Here is a 17,641-nt window from a genome sequence, read left to right as displayed (position 1 = left end):
CTTAGCATGGTTTTCCCGGACATTGGCGCAAAAGTACGCCGCACACAAGAACGGCAAGGACATGGTTTTTCTCGGCATCGGCCGATTCGGCAGTTTACGCCCGGTGGCCCAGTGTTCGTTCGGAATTTTGCTGGTGGTGCCCAATGGGTCCCTGGCGTAATCTTTCGCCAAACGGGCCCTATCTCTTACCAGATACAACCTAAGGGCGTCTCCAGCGCAAACATGTAGACCACGTTCGGTCCAGAAGACTATCCCTGCCTAAGATTCCCCTCCCCAGGAGCTCATTTCTACAGCCACAGAGACCAGACACAATGGAAAGTATTCCTCACAATCTTCCTCTGGTGCCTCACTCAAAGCTTGCGCAGGTCGTGACAGAACCGAGTGGAGATAAAGACGCCGAGATGACGGAGGCAGCAGACTCTGACTCCGAGGTGGAGACACAAGATACCTCAGAGGGGGAATCCTCAGGCCCACAGGCCGTGGATGTACAGCCGTTTGTTTCTATAAGATCCCCCGCATCCTTCTAAATTCCAACGACTATAGTCCCAGTCTACTCAACCTCTCCTCTTAATCCAACCCCTTCAGGTCTGGGATTAACCTCGTGAATTTCCTCTGCACACCCTCCAGCGCCAGTACGTCCTTACTCAGGTAAGGAGACAAAAACTGAACACACTACTCCAGGTGTGGCCTCACTAACACCTTATACAATTTCAGCATAACCTCCCTAGTCTTAAACTCCAGCCCTCGAGCAATGAAGGACAACATTCCATTTGCCTTCTTAATCACCTGTAAACCAACATTTTGCGACTCATGCACGAGCACACGCAGGTCTCTCTGCACAGCAGCATGCTTTAATATTTTATTATTTAAATAATAATCCCTTTTCTATTATTCCTACCAAAATGGATAACCTCACATTTGTCAACATTGTATTCCATCTGCCAGACCCTAGCCCATTCACTTAACCTATCCAAATCCCTCTGCAGACTTCCAGTATCCTCTGCACTTTTTGCTTTACCACTCATCTTAGTGTCATCTGCAAACTTGGACACATTGCCCTTGGTCCCCAACTCCAAATCATCTATCTAAATTGTGAACAATTGTGGGCCCAACACAGATCCCGGAGGGACACCACAAGCTACTGATTGCCAACCAGAGAAATACCCATTAATCCCCACTCTTTGCTTTCTATTAATTAACCAATCCTCTGTCCATGCTACTACTTTACCCTTAATGCCATGCACCTTTATCTTATGCAGCAACCTTTTGTGTGGCACCTTGTCAAAAGCATTCTGGAAATCCAAATACACCACATCCAATGGCTCCCCATTATCTACCTCACTGGTAATGCCCTTAGAAAATTCCACTAAATTAGTTAGGCATGACCTATCCTTTATGAACCCATGCTGCGTCTACCCAATGGGACAATTTCCATCCAGTTGGGCAGCACGGTAGCATTGTGGATAGCACAATCGCTTCACAGCTCCAGGGTCCCAGGTTCGATTCTGGCTTGGGTCACTGTCTGTGCGGAGTCTGCACATCCTCCCCGTGTGTGCGTGGGTTTCCTCCAGATGCTCCGGTTTCCTCCCACAGTCCAAAGATGTGCAGGTTAGGTGGATTGGCCATGATAAATTGCCCTTAGTGTTCAGGATTGCCCTTGGTGTTGGGTGGGGTTGCTGGGTTGTGGGGATGGGGTGGAGATGTTGACCTTGGGTGGGGTTCTCTTTCCAGGAGCCGGTGCAGACTCCATGGGCCGAATGGCCTCCTTCTGCACTGTAAATTCTATGATTCTATGATAACCTCGCTATTTCTTCCTCGATGATAGATTCCAGCATCTTCCCTACTACCAAAGTTAAGCTAACTGGCCTATAATTACCCGCTTTCTGCCTACCTCCTTTTTTAAACAGTGGTGTCACATTTGCTCATTTCGAATCCACCGTGACCACCCCAGAGTCTCGTGAATTTTGGTAAATTATGACTAGTGCATTTGCAATTTCCCTAGCCATCTCTTTTAGCACTCTGGGATGCATTCCATCAGGGCCAGGAGACTTGTCTACCTTTAGCCCCATTAGCTTTCTCATCACTACCTCTTTAGTGATAACAATCATCTCAAGGTCCTCACCTGTCATAGCCTCATTTCCATCAGTTACTGGTATGTTACTTGTGTCTTCCACTGTGAAGACTGACCGAAAAAACCTGTTCAGTTCCTCAGCCATTTCCTCATCTCCCATTATTAAATCTCCCTTCTCATCCTCTGACGGACCAATATTTACCTTAGCCTTAACTTTTACTGTCTGTTTTTATATTCTGAGCAAGTTTACTCTCATAATCTATCTTACTCTTCTTTATAGCTTTTTAGTAGCTTTCTGTTGCCCCTAAAGATTTCCCAGTCCTCCAGTCTCCCACTAATCTTTGCCACTTTGTATGCTTTTTCCTTCAATTTGATGCTCTCCCATATTTCCTTAGATATCTACAATATTTCCCATGGATTGGGAGGTTTCAGATGTAGTCCCACGGTTCAAGAAAGAGAGAGAGAAAAAACAGGAAACCATGGGACTGTCCTCATATCAGTGGTAAGGAAAATGTTGGAATCTATTATTAAAACGTGTTCAAAGGGTACTTGCAAAGTCTCAACTTCATTAAGCAAAGTCAACTTGATTTTATGAAAAGCAATAGTTAATCAATGGATATTGTGGGCTGGATTCCCCACATCGCCACGCCACATTTCAGCTTTGACCCACCGGTGGGATTCTCCGTTACGCCAGCCGGTCAATGGGGTTTCCCATTGTGGGGCAGCCCCACTTCGTCGGGAAATCCCCAAGCGCCGGCAAAGCAGAGAATCCTGCCACCGGAGAATCCCGCCCTGTGTATCTGGATTTTCAAAAGACATTCAATGAGGTGTCACATAATAGACTGCTGTACAAGATTATAATTTAAGCAACTCGGGATAATATGTTATTATTAATTGAGGATGGGTAAAAAGCAGAAAACCGAAAATCAAAAGGGGTAACTTTTGGCCTTGCTGATTGTAACTGGCACAATGGCCTGAGTATAATGTGTCCAAGTTGCTGACAATACAGCATTAGGTAGGAAAGTAAGATTTGAGGCAGACATAAAGAGGTGGCAAAGAAATATACATAGGTGACAAGAGGGAGCAAGATGGTGGAAGATCGGTGTCATGAGTCGGCAAGATGGTGGCAGATGGAGTATAGTGCAGAGAAATGCGAAATTTTCCACTTTAAAAGGAAGAATGGAATGGGTACTGTCAACAGTGAGAAACTGGTCTGTGCTCGGATTCAGAGGGATTTGGACATCTATGTCATGAGACACAGCAGGTGAACACGCAGGTACCACAACAATTAGGAAGAAAAATTGTGTTATTATAAAAGCTATGGGGTTGCAGTATAAGGATAAGGAAGTCATTCTGCAATTTATAGGGCTTTGGTGAGACCACACCTCAAATGCAATACTGTGCAAGTTTTTGTCTCCTTACAAAAGGAACGATTTATGTGCCTTAGTATGGATGCAATCGCAGTTTGAGTGTTTTCACACAAGGACAAATTGCAGAATTCCCTGGAACATAGAACATACAGTGCAGAAGGAGGCTATTCGGCACATCGAGTCTGCACCGACCCACTTAAGCCCTACTTCCACCCTATCCCTATAATCCAATAACCCCGCCTAACCTTTTTGGACACTAAGGGCAATTTAGCATGGCCAATCCACCTAACCTGCACATCTTTGGACTGTGGAAGGAAACCGGGGCACCCGGAGCAAACCCACGCAGACATGGAGAGTACATGCAGACTCCGCACAGACAGTGACCCAGCAGGGAATCGAACCTGGGCCCTGGCGCTGTGAAGCCACAGTGCTAGCCACGTGTGCTACCGTGCTGCCCATAGTTCAGAAGAAAGTGAGGGGATAGTTGTAAAGGTTGGTTTGGTGACCCCAGACTTTCCATACAATCTGAAGGCATGTATGGTGAAACAAAACTCATTTATTGTTAACCCATAACGTTATACATTTCCAAGATACTGCCATGCACGAGTGCTGTCTCAATGCCGGCTCATTTCAGATTCTATTCAGTCTATTATTATGTGACTCTCCACATCATACCATGGACAGTACAGTGCTCCAGGTCCACATTAATCCCCACTCTGCCAAACATCCTTACAGGGGTGAAGGAGCATGGCATGGGTCATCTGAGAGGGCATGAGGAGAGTGGAGGTTAGGGTCGGGAGGCCATGGGGGAACTCAAGGGGCATGGGAAGCACGGCGGTGAGTGTAAGAGGGGGTGGGGGGAGATTTCGGTGTTGGAGAATCAAGTCGGCATTCACACTAGCACATATTCAAGCTTAGACTCCTCACAAACTTCCATCGCGGCTCGCAAAATGCACTGTAAACCCCAGCCAGTGTTTTTTTTTCCTTCTTTCATGGGATTTTTTTTTCATTCATTTACGGGCTGTGGGCATTGGTTAGGCCAGCATTTATTGCCAATCCTTAGTTGCCCTTCAGAAGGTGGCAATTTACCTTCTTCAACCTCTGCAGTCCATCAACTGTAGGTACACGCATAGTGATGTTAAGGAGGGAGTTCCAAGATTTTGTCCCAGCGACAGTGAAGAAACGGCGATATATTTCCAAGGGATGTAGGCATCAAGCCAGAATTGACCACCCTAATGGACCTTGAACTGTGCGGCTGACTGGGCCATTTCAGAGGGCAGCTAACCAAATTGATGGATCTTCAGTCACATGTAGACCAAACCAGGTAAAGATAGCAGATTTCCTTCTCAAACGGGTATTACTGAACAAGATGGAACTTTCTGATCATCAATGATAGTTGCCATGATCACCATTATTGAGACCAGCTTTATACTCCAGATTTATTAATTGAAGTTCCACCAGCTGTCATGGTGGGATTTGAACCCATGTTCTCAAAGCATTCGTCTAGGTCTCTTAATTATCAGTCCAGTGACATTACCGTTATGTTATCATCTCTCCTTGTGAAAAGACAAAATTCCGAGGCAAAGTCTCATACGAGTTGGATGTGCATTTCAGAAGATGCAGAAGTGCAAAGGTCAGGTTTTCCTGAGCAGATTGGAAAAACCTAGGATCTTCCCTTTAAACAAAAAGCTTTTAAAATTCCTGATGAATGAAATACATAAGTCTGGGGCGACATTTTCCAAACCCCAGCAGGGTCAGAGAATCGCCCGGGGCCAGCGAAAATCCCGCCCCCGACGTGGCCGGAATTCTCCGCCACCCGGGAATTGGCGGGGGCGGAAATCACGCCGCGCCGATCGGCGTGCCCTCCGCGTCAATCGGCGAGCCCCCTGCGGCGATTCTGCGGCCCGCGATGGACCGAAGTCCCGCCGCTGAGGGGCCAATCCCGCCGCCGTGGTTTCAACCACCTCTGGTGGCAGTGGGATTGGCGGCGCGAGCGGGCCCCCGGGGGGGACGTGGGGCGATCAGACCTCGGGGGGTTCCCCCCACGATGGCCAGGCAAGCAATCGCGGCCCACCGATTGGCCCACGGGCCAGTGCCGTGGGGGCACCCTTTTTCTTCCGCCGCCGCCACGGCCTCCACCATGATGGAGGCGGAAGAGAACCCCACTACCGCGCATGCGCCGGTGGGGACGTCAGCGGCAGCTGACGCACCGGCGCATGCGCAAACCGGCTAAGGCCTTTCGGTCAGCCCCGGCACCGACCGGCGTCAAAGGCCGTTGCCGCCGGTTTTGGCGCCGGCCAGCGGGCGTCAAAGGCCGTTGCCGCCGGTTTTGGCGCGGCGCCAACCACTCCGGCGCGGGCCTTGCCCCCAAAGGTGCGGAGAATTCCGCACCTTTGGTGAGGCCTGGCGCCACTCCGCTACGCCGGGACCCCCCCCCCGCCCCGCCGGGTAGGGGAGAATCCAGGCCCTGATGTATTTAAAAAACTGGAAGTCAAGAACAGTAAGTTGTAAACTGTTCAATTAACTAGTTGAATCTCTTTTTTTACAAGAACGAGGACAATGCCAGTATTTAAGGTTGGAGTCAATTATTTTCATAGGCAAATGCTGTAGTGAAACACACTTATTCAAAGTTTCACATAATACAGGGAATGAAGAGCACTCATGTCATTTCAATGCAAATGTTCAAGCTTACTGTCAACCCATTATGTTCCATTTAAAATGGTGCAGCTGATCTTTAACATGGTTTGATTTACTAAAAATTAATCCAACACTAGCAGTTTGCACAATTTGCTTTAATTCATTGCTGGCTAATTCTCTCCAATGTTTATCCTCAGGGTTGACACTTAAAGCACTGGGAAGAAATTATATACATTTAGAGTGAGAAGAACAATTATGTTTCAACAGTCAAGCAAGAGTTGCCTAGCATGCTATCATGGACCATAAAATTATTCTCCGAATAAATTTGGTACTGTAGCAATATCAGGTTATTACTGAAATAAAAACAAAATGCTGGAAAACCTCAGCAGGTCTGACAGCATCTGTCGTGAGAGACACCAAGTTTCTCAAAACCATAATGAATCTTCTTCGGAACTGGTTACATTTTATTTCAAATTTCAAGCATTTCCTGTATTTTGCTTTTATTTCAAGTTATTACTGTCTCCTTCCCTTTTTGTCATCATCGTTCATACCTATTCACAACTAAGTATCAAGTTCACAGTGGGGATAATATGTCTTACTCATTAATAAAGTACGAGTAATGATGTAAGAAACAAAATACATAATGGATTGCTAGAACGTACTAAAGCTTAGATTGGTTTTCAAATTGGCTGTACATACAGCTCATTCAATGCAAATCCATTTGACTATGCTGGTAAGTTGTAATAAAATCTGGTCACTTTACGGTTATATGAATGGATACTTTCCGAAAACAAACATGGTTTGGGTTTAATGAGCCAAAAAAATGCAAAATATTCTGTCATAACTAGAAATATCTTTGCATGTAGATCATATTTTCCCTGGAATACTTTTAGCATGGTTTTCCTCTCAATGATGCAGGACAGTTTATATCAAGATAAAATCTATGTTCGATTGTGATCTCCTGCAACGCTTGCATTCTGCATTTCCAAACACCCTATTTGAACACATAAATTCCCACTTTTAGGTTGGTTTGATTATGTCAATACTTGCGAATCTACCAATCAGAATTTATTAATGATGGTCTATCTGCATGCTGATTTTTGTCTTTGCCAGAAATTGAAATGGAAGTCAGGTGGATTCTATAATAGCCAGGTTATGTACCAGAGGTTAAACCTATTCCCTATATTTCGAGAGAAATATCGTGTGGGGTGGGAATAAAGTCTTGAGAAGCAAACATCAAAGGTGGATGCCATAAACACTTCTGAATGAGAGTTCGCTAGTTACATGTGTTGTGAGCCCAAGCTGATGTTACTACTGGACAAGCCAGATCCCAGGATGGAACCTGACTTGATAAAACCCAACCTTCACGTTTGATTCAGACACGTGGAGGGTAATTTCTGAACAGTCACGGGACTGCCGATAAAGTTTTAACAAAAGAATAAAGCATTTATAAAACAAAAATGAACAATAATACAGTACTCATTCACCACAGCTATACTTTTATAGATATATAAAATAAAAGCAAATTACTGTGGATGCTAGACTCTGAAATCAAAGAGAAAATGCTGGAAAATATCAGCAGGTCTGGCAGCATCTGTAGTGAGATAAAAGAGCTAACGTTTCGAGTCCAGGTGGCCCTTTGTTTGATTTTAGTTTCTCTGCTGTTTGGACTTTCACACCTTTTATTCTCTCTGGGGACTGCCATTAGCACTCTTGTTCCCTTGGTTTCTGTGGCCAGGACTCATTTTTCATTCTCTCACTCTACAGTATAAATATTTCCCACTTTCTCTGCCTTTTAACTTTGACAAAGGGTCATCTGGACTCGAAACGCAAGCTCTTTTCTGTCCCTACAGATGCTGCCAGACCTGCTGAGATTTTCCAGCATTTTCTCTTTGGTCTTTATAGATATACAGGTTATAAGGATCATACAAGTTACAAGATCGATCTTAAACTCTTATGTTCCCAATAAGTACACAGTGCACAACAAACAAAAGGCAAACTGTGGTCAGATGCCAACTCTGAAATCAATTGACAGATGCCTCCCAAAATGACTTCCATGGATTTCTCAATTCCCCCCAGATGCTTGACACACTGAGCCAACTTGGTCTCACTGGAAGTCTGTCTTCCACACGAGAGTTTCAATCTCTACTTTCAACAAACATGCCCTGGAATCTTCTCCCAAGCAACGCTTTCTCTCACATGCCTTCATGAAGGATCCACCTCCAGGATTTAAATGTCTCCTTCCGATGTAACACTCCCTTGGAACACCATGTGTAGTCCAGCTTCCTTTCCACACAATCTCTCAGACATCCAGCCATGCCAACAGAACACCATTGCATCACAGGCCTTATTAAGATGTCACCCGGGCAGCATGGTGGCGCTGTGGTTAACCCTGCTACCTCACATTGCTGAGGTCCCAGGTTCGATCCTGGCTCTGGGTCACTGTCTGTGTGGAGTTTGTGCATTCTCCCAGTGTTTGCGTGGGTTTCGCCCCCACAACCCAAAGATGTGCAGGATAGGTGGACTGGCCACGCTAAATTGCCCCTCAATTGGAAAAAATTAAGTGGGTACTCGAAAAAAATTTTAAATTTCACCAATCTTTGCATTGCCTCAGATCTCTGGCTTCTCACAAGCCGATGTTCCCAAGTCTGTACCTTACAGCCCAGTCTTTGATTTGGATCCTCTCCCTCTGCTCCTCAATCTCGACTTCACTGAACGAGACTTTCCAGTTTCCTGTTTTTTGTTCCTTCGACCAGCTATTCTTCGAACCTGCTTCAGTCCCTCTCCCTGGTTTCTGGGACTTGGTTTAGTTTCTGGGATTTGTTTTCTGTCCCCTCTGTATTGCCCTGCCTGTATTGGCAGTGCCTGTGGGATGTTCCTTGCCTCTGGGTTACCTGGTTCCAAAATTGACTCAACTGCTCTTACTGTGTTAGAATGGGCTCCTGGTTGCTAAGCAACAGCCTAGTTAGTTTATACCGTGTATTTGTTTTAGGGGCCGTTAGACCTAATTACAATACAAGCCTCTAAACAGACCCACAGACTTACAGGCAACTTTTCAAAAAATGCAGCCAAAAGCCAGGTTCTTAACCCTTTTTTAACATACAATTACAGAAACAAAAATTAAGCTTGAATTTAAAGCCGTACCGTATTCCTAAATGCAAATACAAATATAAATTACTTTAAACTATTTCAATTTACAGGATTACAGACAAAACTGGAGATTTTAAGCATGACTGTACTTAAAGAGCCAGCATAGGCCCAATGGACATAATGACTTCTTCCTGTAGGTTTTCATGATTCGACGACTCAACAGTCATCCAACAACAAAATCTGTAACAACAGAAGTCTACAGGAAAAAAAGCAAAGGAGAATGATATTTCACGGTAACCCTTCAGTGCTAGAGACCGAGGGCTAAAAAGCAGGACGAGGCTGCATTACAGTTTTAGCTAGATCATACATGATCTAGCTGAATGGTCTCCCCCTTTTCTATGTCTCTAAATGATCACAAGACTAAATTAATTTATGAAAAGACAGGCCACATTATTTTGGAATTCGATATTACAAAACAGTAAAACTAGCATGAATGAATAGCTCAGTCAGAATTACAAGCTACATAAAATCAAATGCATCTTTCTCTGACTACACGAGTAGTTATTGGAACATTGAATAGTATGTTAGTTTTCAAAAGAACTTCAGTTTTCTAATATGAACATATGATAACGGCCAGGAAAAGTGCACATAAATTATTCTGACTTGCTATTGTGTAGCAAATAAATATTTATGGAGCCGTGATTGATGTTTGTTTTACTCAAACAAGAAATGTATTATAAAATTAACAAATTGTGAGGCTGCAGGTTCAAGGTATCTGTAAAGTTTATTCTGAGTGCCTGATTCACACACTTGTGATGTCTTCATTACCTGATAGGATTGCTGCTCAAAGATACCCGGAGGGATTCCAGAGAACTGAGAAGTCTTTCATCTGCAACGCCAGATTTAAGCTCTTGGATGAATTCGTGGGGTAAGATAGCAGTGTATTGTCTGTTCTTCAAACTGCCCTGAAAAATAACAGATATTACACTGAAACATTTTGTTTGATTAGGGTAGAGATATAAGAGTGGCTACCCATCTTCTGTACTCAAAGAAATAACTCAAAGTGAATAAACTGTTAGATGATGTCATAAAGGGAGGCAGTGGCACAATGATATTGTCACTGGACTAGTCATCCAGAGACCCAGGGTAATGCTCTGGGGACTTGGGTTCAAATCCCATCACAGCAGATGGTGGAATGTTAATTCAATAAAAATAAACAATGACCACATAACAATTGTCAATTGTTGTTAAAAATTTATCTGATTCACTAATGAAGGAAATCTACCAAATAACTTACTTGGTCTGGACCACAACAATGTGGGTGACCCTATGAAATGGCTGCCTGGTTCAAGGGCAATTAGGGATGGACAAAAAATGCTGGCATTACCCTTTAAATAATTTTTTTAATGATCTATATTCCGTGAATTAATTCTGCTGCATTCTGCTACAAGTTTCGTATTTTTAATTGTAGACCAAGCTCGTCTAACCTCTGGGTCACAAGTCATACCACCAAGCCTCTGTATCCAGCCTGGTGGCCCAATGTTCAAACTACAACGGAGTTCAATGAAAGACCTACAAAAGCCACTCCTCCATTCACAGGCCATTTCTCTTTCCCCCTCCGCCCCCCCCCCCCCCCCCCCCCCCCCCAACATTTGCTTCGGATAGGCTCACCCTAGTGAGCTTATTGGGAGAGGAAACAGCCTCTGACTGTAAGAACAGGAGGCAGTGTGATGAAGAGAGGTTTCACTTTTATCTTCACTATGTGCAATCTCTCTGCTTTTGGCCTTGGTCTCTCTCTTGCCTTCCTATTAACTCCAACCCATTAACGGAGCACAACAGTCAAGATGGTGGAGAGGGCCAGGTAAACCATAAGGGACAGCAGAGTCACGGCAGCAGTACGAATCTGGTCCCCTGCCTGCTCGGGAAGTTGAAGTCTCCAACAGGACAGAATGATGAACTGTATCTTTTCATAGTATGTTCAAATGTCCTAGTCACGGGCCGGAGGTGGGGTCTGTGCCTGGGAATGCACCTGTCCATGACAGTATAGGTAGAAGTGACCACAGAGCAGTCCTTGTGAAGGTAAAGTCCTACCCTCACACTGAGCATATCTTCTATTGAGCTGTGTGGCACTACCAAGGTGGTAACCTGGATTGACTCCGAACAGATCTAGTAGCTCAATGAGGCCACGTGCGCCATTAGAAACAGCAGAACACTATGTAACATTACATCAAGCCAAGGTCAACACTGCTTCAACGAAGAGTACAGGACATGCCAGGAGCAGCACCAGCTATACCTAAAAGTTAAGTTTCACTCCAGTGAAGCTACAGCACAAGGTTAACATGGATGCCAAATAGCAGAAACATGTGATACAACAAAGCGATTCCACAAACTGATCAGGTCAAAGCTCTACACTGCTGTCACACACAGTCGGGAATTGCTGTGTACAATTAAACAACTAAGTATAGGAGGAGGGTCCACAAATATCTCCAGCCTCAAAAATGGGCATGGCTAGCACATTAGTGCAAAAGACAAGGCTGAAGAATTTGCAGCCACCGCAATTAGTGCCAAGTGGATAATATATCTCGACCTCTTCCCAAGCTCCACAACATCACAGATGCCAGATTTCAGGCAATTCAATGTATTCCACAGGACATCAAGAAACAGCTGAACACACGGCATACTGCTAAGACTATCGGCCCTGACAACATCCCGGCAACAGTACTAAAGAAATGTGCTCTAGAATTAATTGTGCAATAGACAAGCAGTTGCTGTGCAGCACCAATTCTGGCATGCACCAAATAATGTAGAAAACGTCCCAGGTATGTCCTGTCCGTACAAATCAGGACAACACTTCCAGGGACTGGGATGTGCTGAGCAAACGCAGGAAAGTTGGCTCTCCTCCGGGAACTCAAAATATTGTCCCTTTTAGCCTAAAAATAGGCTAATAAACCTGTTGAAACACACCCCAGCCCCCTCCAAAACCACCACAACTGCCAAGAAGTGCCCAGGAATAACACTAGGGCCCGAAAAGATGGTAGAATCAGCAAAAGCCAAGACAGTAAAAACGGGGCATCGGCGAGCACGCGGAACAAGTTGGAACTGGCTGGCCATACACGAGCAGGCTGGGTAGCCAGGCTCACGCCAGCCTACCCACCGATAAGCGAGTGGATGGACCTCCCAACTCAGGAATTACTAAAACACAGGGACGCCATCAAGCAAGAAATTATGGCAACAATGAAGGCGCCAGTCGCGGACGCCCTGGCCACCTTCAATGTTGTGGTAGAGGACACAAATTACACAACAAAAATAGAAGGTAACGGAGGGGCTGTAAAAGTGAGGAACCCTATCAGCAGAGATAAAGTATTGGAGAAATGCAAGAGTTAAAAACCGACAAAACCCCAGAGTTTGATGGCCTACATCAAAGGGTTCTAAAAGAAATAGCTCCAGAGATAGTGAATGCACTGGTTAAGAATTTCCACTCATCTCTGCACTCAGTGTTTTGACTCAAACTCAGACAATATTCCTACTGCATTTGATGAAAATGCATTGTCTGGCCTTGAAGGACAATGGTAGCCAAATCCACAGTGCTACCCAAACAGCCCAAAATTCATTTGACATAAAATGCATACCTGCATTTCAAATATGCAGGTAAATTAAAATGGCGATCACGGTGAACAGGTTATATCTTAAGCATTAAGTTTTGTTAACAACTGATGATAGTATAAAGATATCTGCCTAATTGCCCAAGGGTGCAGAGCTGTATAGATACAGAAATTACTTTGCACTGACCTTAAAATATTTATTCCTTCAGGTACTGAACTGCATTGTTGAAACTGTTGTTGCTCATAGAACATAGAACAGTACAGCACAGAACAGGCCCTTCGGCCCTCGGTGTTGTGCCGAGCAATAATCACCCTACTCAAACCCACGTATCCACCCTATACCCGTAACCCAACAACCTTGGGTTGTTAAAATACCCTTAACCTTACTTTTTAGGACACTACAGGCAATTTAGCATGGCCAATCCACCTAACCCGCACATCTTTGGACTGTGGGAGGAAACCGGAGTACCCGGAGGAAACCTGGGACCCTGGAGCTGTGAAGCATTTATGCTAACCACCATGCTACCGTGCTGTCCCTATCATGTTAATAAAATTAAGCAGAATGGGACATCACATTAATTTGTGAATGTGCCATATTCAAAGTGCAGACGCTGTTATAAATGGGACATAAGGAACATGAAAGGCATCACGGTAACAAACAGCTTCCATCTTTGTTAATCAATCATCTGCCATATCAGGCTTTTCATAGACGACTGCTCTGAGAAGTCAAGGCTAACACTAAATTGCTTTTCTTAATAACCTAACCAAAACCCAATCAGAATTTCAAATGTTGAGGTTTTCAGAAATTACATGCAGTAACCTTCTGTCTACACAATCAGTCGACCCCAAAGAGAAGTTTTAATTATTTGCCTTTAAATGGAAATGTTTAAACCACAATATCAGATTTCAGAATTTAACAACATTTAAGGAATATTTATTTACTAGCCAGGTGGGGGGGGAGAGGGGGAGGGGGGGGGGATTCATACAGTTAGACTAGAGCAGGGGTTAGGTGGTAGGATGGTGTTACTATGGGGGGGGGGGGAGGAGAGAAGAGTTGATCTGCTGACGAGGATGGAAACTGGGCATGGCAACAGTGAGGAGATCATCGGTGGAGCCGGCCAGGAGGCGGGCCAGAGGAAGCACGACGCATGGCTGGGGGGCTGGCCAAGGAAAGGGGATGGCTGACCGGCAGGGGAGGGAGGGGGGGAGGGGGCGAAGTGCCCCCCAACCAGGCTGATCACCTGGAATGTTAGAGGGCTAAATGGGCCAGTGAAGAGGGCGCGTGTTCGCACATTTGCGGGTTCTGAAGACGGACGTAAACATGCTGCAGGAGACGCGCCTGTAAGCGGCAGACCAGGTTAGGTTGAGGAAGGGCTGGGTTAGTCAGTTCTTTCATTCGGGGCTCGACACTAAGATTAGGCGGGTTACGATCCTAATTAATAAAAGAGTTCAATTTGAGGTGGAGGGTACAGTTGCGGACGGGGTCGGCAGATTTGTTATGGTTAGGGGTAAGCACGAAGGGGTGAGAATGTCTTGGTCAGTATGTATGCCCCTAATTGGGACGATGTGGATTTTATTAGGAGGATGCTGGGGAAGATTCCCGACTTGGACTCATGCAAACTGATCATGGATGGGGACTTTAACACAGTCCTGGACCCGAGCCTGGATCAGTCGTCTTCAAAAATGGACAGGTTGCCAGCGATGGCAAAGGAACTGAGAGGGTTCATGGAGCAAATGGGGGGAGCTGATCCGTGGAGGTTTAGCCGGCCGTCGGCGAGGGAGTTTTCGTACTACTCCCACGTCCATGAGGTGTATTCCTAAATTGATTTCTTTGTCATGAGTAGGGACTTGCTGTCCGGGATGGTGGGGGCAGAATATTTGGCAATTACCATATCGGACCATGCTCCACACTGGGTAGACCTACGGATTTGTAAGGATAGCTTCCAGCGCCCATAATGGAGGTTGGAAGTTGGACTGCTCGCGGACGAGGCGGTGTGTGACAGATTCAGGAAATGCATGCAGAATTACCTGCAGGTAAATGATACCAGAGAACTCTCAGCAGCAGTACTCTGGGAGGTATTGAAGGCAGTGGTGAGAGGGGAGCTGATCTCAATCCGGGCTCATAGTGACAGGACAGACAGGGCAGAAACGGACCGACTGGTTCAGGAAATTTTGCGGACAAACAGGAGCTACGCGGAGTCCCCAAGGCCAGAGTTACTCAGAAAACGACAGAGGCTGCAGGCAGAGTTCGGGGTGCTGACCACAGGCAAGGCTGTAGAGCAGCTTAGAAAGGCAAAAGGCGCGATATAAGAGCATGGAGAGAAGGCCAGCAGAATGCTCGCACAACAACTAAGGAAGAGAGAAGCGGCTAAGGAGGTAGGAAGGATAGCGGATTAAACGATTCCTGGACGGACTGACCTTCCCAAGAGTGAGTAGTGGGTTGGTAGACGGACTGGGGCCCTGGTTGGGATCGAAGAGGTACTGGGGGGCCTGAAGGTCATGCAGTCGGGTAAAGCCCGGGGCTGGATGGGTATCCAGTGGAGTTTTACAAAAGGTTTGCCGAGATAGTGGGGCCGGTGCTGGTCAGGGTTTTTAACAAGGCAAGAGACAGAGGTGTCCTACCCCCGACGATGTCGCAGGCCACTATTTCGCTTATTCTGAAACGGGATAAAGACCCGGAGGCCTGTGGGTCTTATAGGCCGATCTCTTATATCAACGCAGGTGCTAAGTTACTGGCCAAGATCTTGGCAACTAGAATGGAGGACTGTGTACCGGACGTAATTGCGGAGGACCAGGCTGGGTTCGTAAAGGGTAGGCAACTGGCGGCCAATCTAAGAAGGCTGCTTAATGTGATCATGATGCCCCCGGAGAGCAGGGAGACAGAGATAGTGATACCTATGGATGCGGAAATGGCTTTCGACCGGATCCAGTGGGACTATCTGTGGGAGGTGCTGAGAAGGTTTGGGTTCGGGGAGGGGTTCATTGACTGGGTTAGGCTGTTATACCAGGCCCCAGAGGCTAGTGCAAGGACGAACAGGACGACATCAGATTACTTCAGACTACACCGCGGGACAAGACAGGGCTACCCTCTCCCCACTGCTGTTTGCGCTGGCCACAGAGTCACTGGCAATAGCTCTGAGAGCTTCAAAGGACCTCGAAAGGGCTGGTCGGGGGGGAGGGGGGGGGAGAGAGTGGAACATTAAGTCTCGCTATACGCGGATGACCTGTTGTTAAACGTAGCGGACACAATGGCGGGGATGAACAGCATCATGGAAATCCTGAGGGAATTTGGCTGGTTTGCAGGATATAAATTAAACATGGCAAAGAGCGAGTTGTTTGTACTTCAGGCGAGGGGGCATAAGAGTAGGCTGAAGGGGTTGCCGTTCAGGCTGGTAGGAGAAAGCTTTAGATACTTGGGGATACAGGTGGCACAGGACTGGGGCAGGTTGCATAAGCTCAATCTGACCCGATTGGTGGAACGAGTGAGGGAGGAGGTTCGGAGTTGGGATGCGCTCCCGCAGTCACTAGCGGGGAGGGTGCAGACTGTCAAGATGACGATTCTCCCGAGATTCTTGTTCATATTTCAGTGTCTCCCCATTTTCATCCCGAGGTTCTTCTTCAAGAGGCTGAATAAAATTATTCTGGGATTTATCTGGGCGGGTGAGGAAGGTGATGCTCAAAAAGGAGCAGAGGGGAGGTGGGGGCTGGCGTTGCCGACCTTTAGCAACTACTACTGGGCGGCCAACATAGCGATGATAATGAAATGGATGGTGGGTGCGGGGTCAGTCTGGGAGCGGATGGAAGCTGCATTGTGCGGGGGCACCAGTTTGGCGTCCCTGGTTGCGGCGCCTCTGCCACTCCCGCCGGCGCGGTACTCCACCAGCCCGATAATGGTGGCGGCTTTGTGGATCCGGGGTCAGTGGAGGCGACATACAGGGTAAGTGAGAACATCGGTATGGACCCCAATCTGCGGCAATCACCGAGTTGCCCCAGGGAACATGGATGGTGCGTATCGACTGTGGCGGAGGGCGGGGATTGTGAGGATGGATGATCTGTTCCTGGAAGGGAGCTTTCTGAGCATGAGGGCGTTGGAGGAGAAGTTTGGGCTGGTGGGAGGGAATGACTTTAGATACTTACAGGTGCGGGATTTTGTGCGCAGACTGGTGCCGTCCTTCCCACGCCTCCTGCCAAAGGGAGGCAGGACATGGTAGTTTCTAGAGGAGAGGTAGGTGAGGGTAGAGTCTCAGATATTTACAAAGAACTAATGGGAGCAGAGGATACACAGACTGATGACCTGAAGCTCAAGGCAGAAGCTCTGGGCAGAGTAAACACGACTGCAACGTGTGACAGGCTCAGTCTGATCCAGCTTAAGGTCGTGCACCGGGCACACATGATGGTGGCCCGGATGAGTAAATTTTTCGGGCTGGAGGACAAGTGTGCCATATGTGCCGGTGGGTCGGCTAATCACGTGCACATTTTCTGGTCGTGCCCTAAACTCAGGGGGTACTGGCAGGGATTCGCGGACATCATGTCCCGGGTTTTGAAAACTGGGGTGGTAGTAAGTCCTGAGGTGGCAATCTTTGGGGTGTTGAAGGACCCGGGAGTCCAGGAGAAGGAGGCCGATGTCTTGGCCTTTGCTTCCCTGGTAGCTCGGCGACAAATACTATTGGCATGGAGGGACTCAAAGCCCCCGAAGACTGAAGCATGGCTATCGGACATGGCGCACTTTCTCGGTCTAGAAAAGGCTAAGTTCGCCCGGAGGTGGCAGCCATTCATTGACTTCTTCGCAGATAATTAATCGTCAGCAAGGGGTGCTAGGGTGGTATAGAGTAGGGGGTGGTTTAGGCAGGTCCCTGCGCGAATGGAGTCAT

At 46.7% G+C, this 17,641-nt stretch overlaps 1 protein-coding gene across 4 annotated transcripts in view; it reads right to left on the bottom strand.

Annotated features, from left to right (window-relative positions):
* The window catches only part of LOC119977295 (protein diaphanous homolog 3-like), a 729,004-nt gene that overhangs the window by 611,633 nt on the left and 99,730 nt on the right, over positions 1–17,641 (bottom strand). For all 4 annotated transcript variants that reach the window (XM_038818049.1, XM_038818051.1, XM_038818050.1 and 1 more), the window contains exon 5: positions 9,997–10,133. In XM_038818049.1, the coding sequence (XP_038673977.1) occupies positions 9,997–10,133 (137 nt within the window). The remainder of the gene's footprint in view (positions 1–9,996; positions 10,134–17,641) is intronic.

Source organism: Scyliorhinus canicula, chromosome 14 (assembly GCF_902713615.1).
Source record: "Scyliorhinus canicula chromosome 14, sScyCan1.1, whole genome shotgun sequence".
In the NCBI taxonomy this organism is placed as follows: Eukaryota; Metazoa; Chordata; class Chondrichthyes; order Carcharhiniformes; family Scyliorhinidae; genus Scyliorhinus; species Scyliorhinus canicula.
Note: the sequence above shows the minus strand (reverse complement) of the source record. Positions and strands in the feature narration are given on the sequence as shown.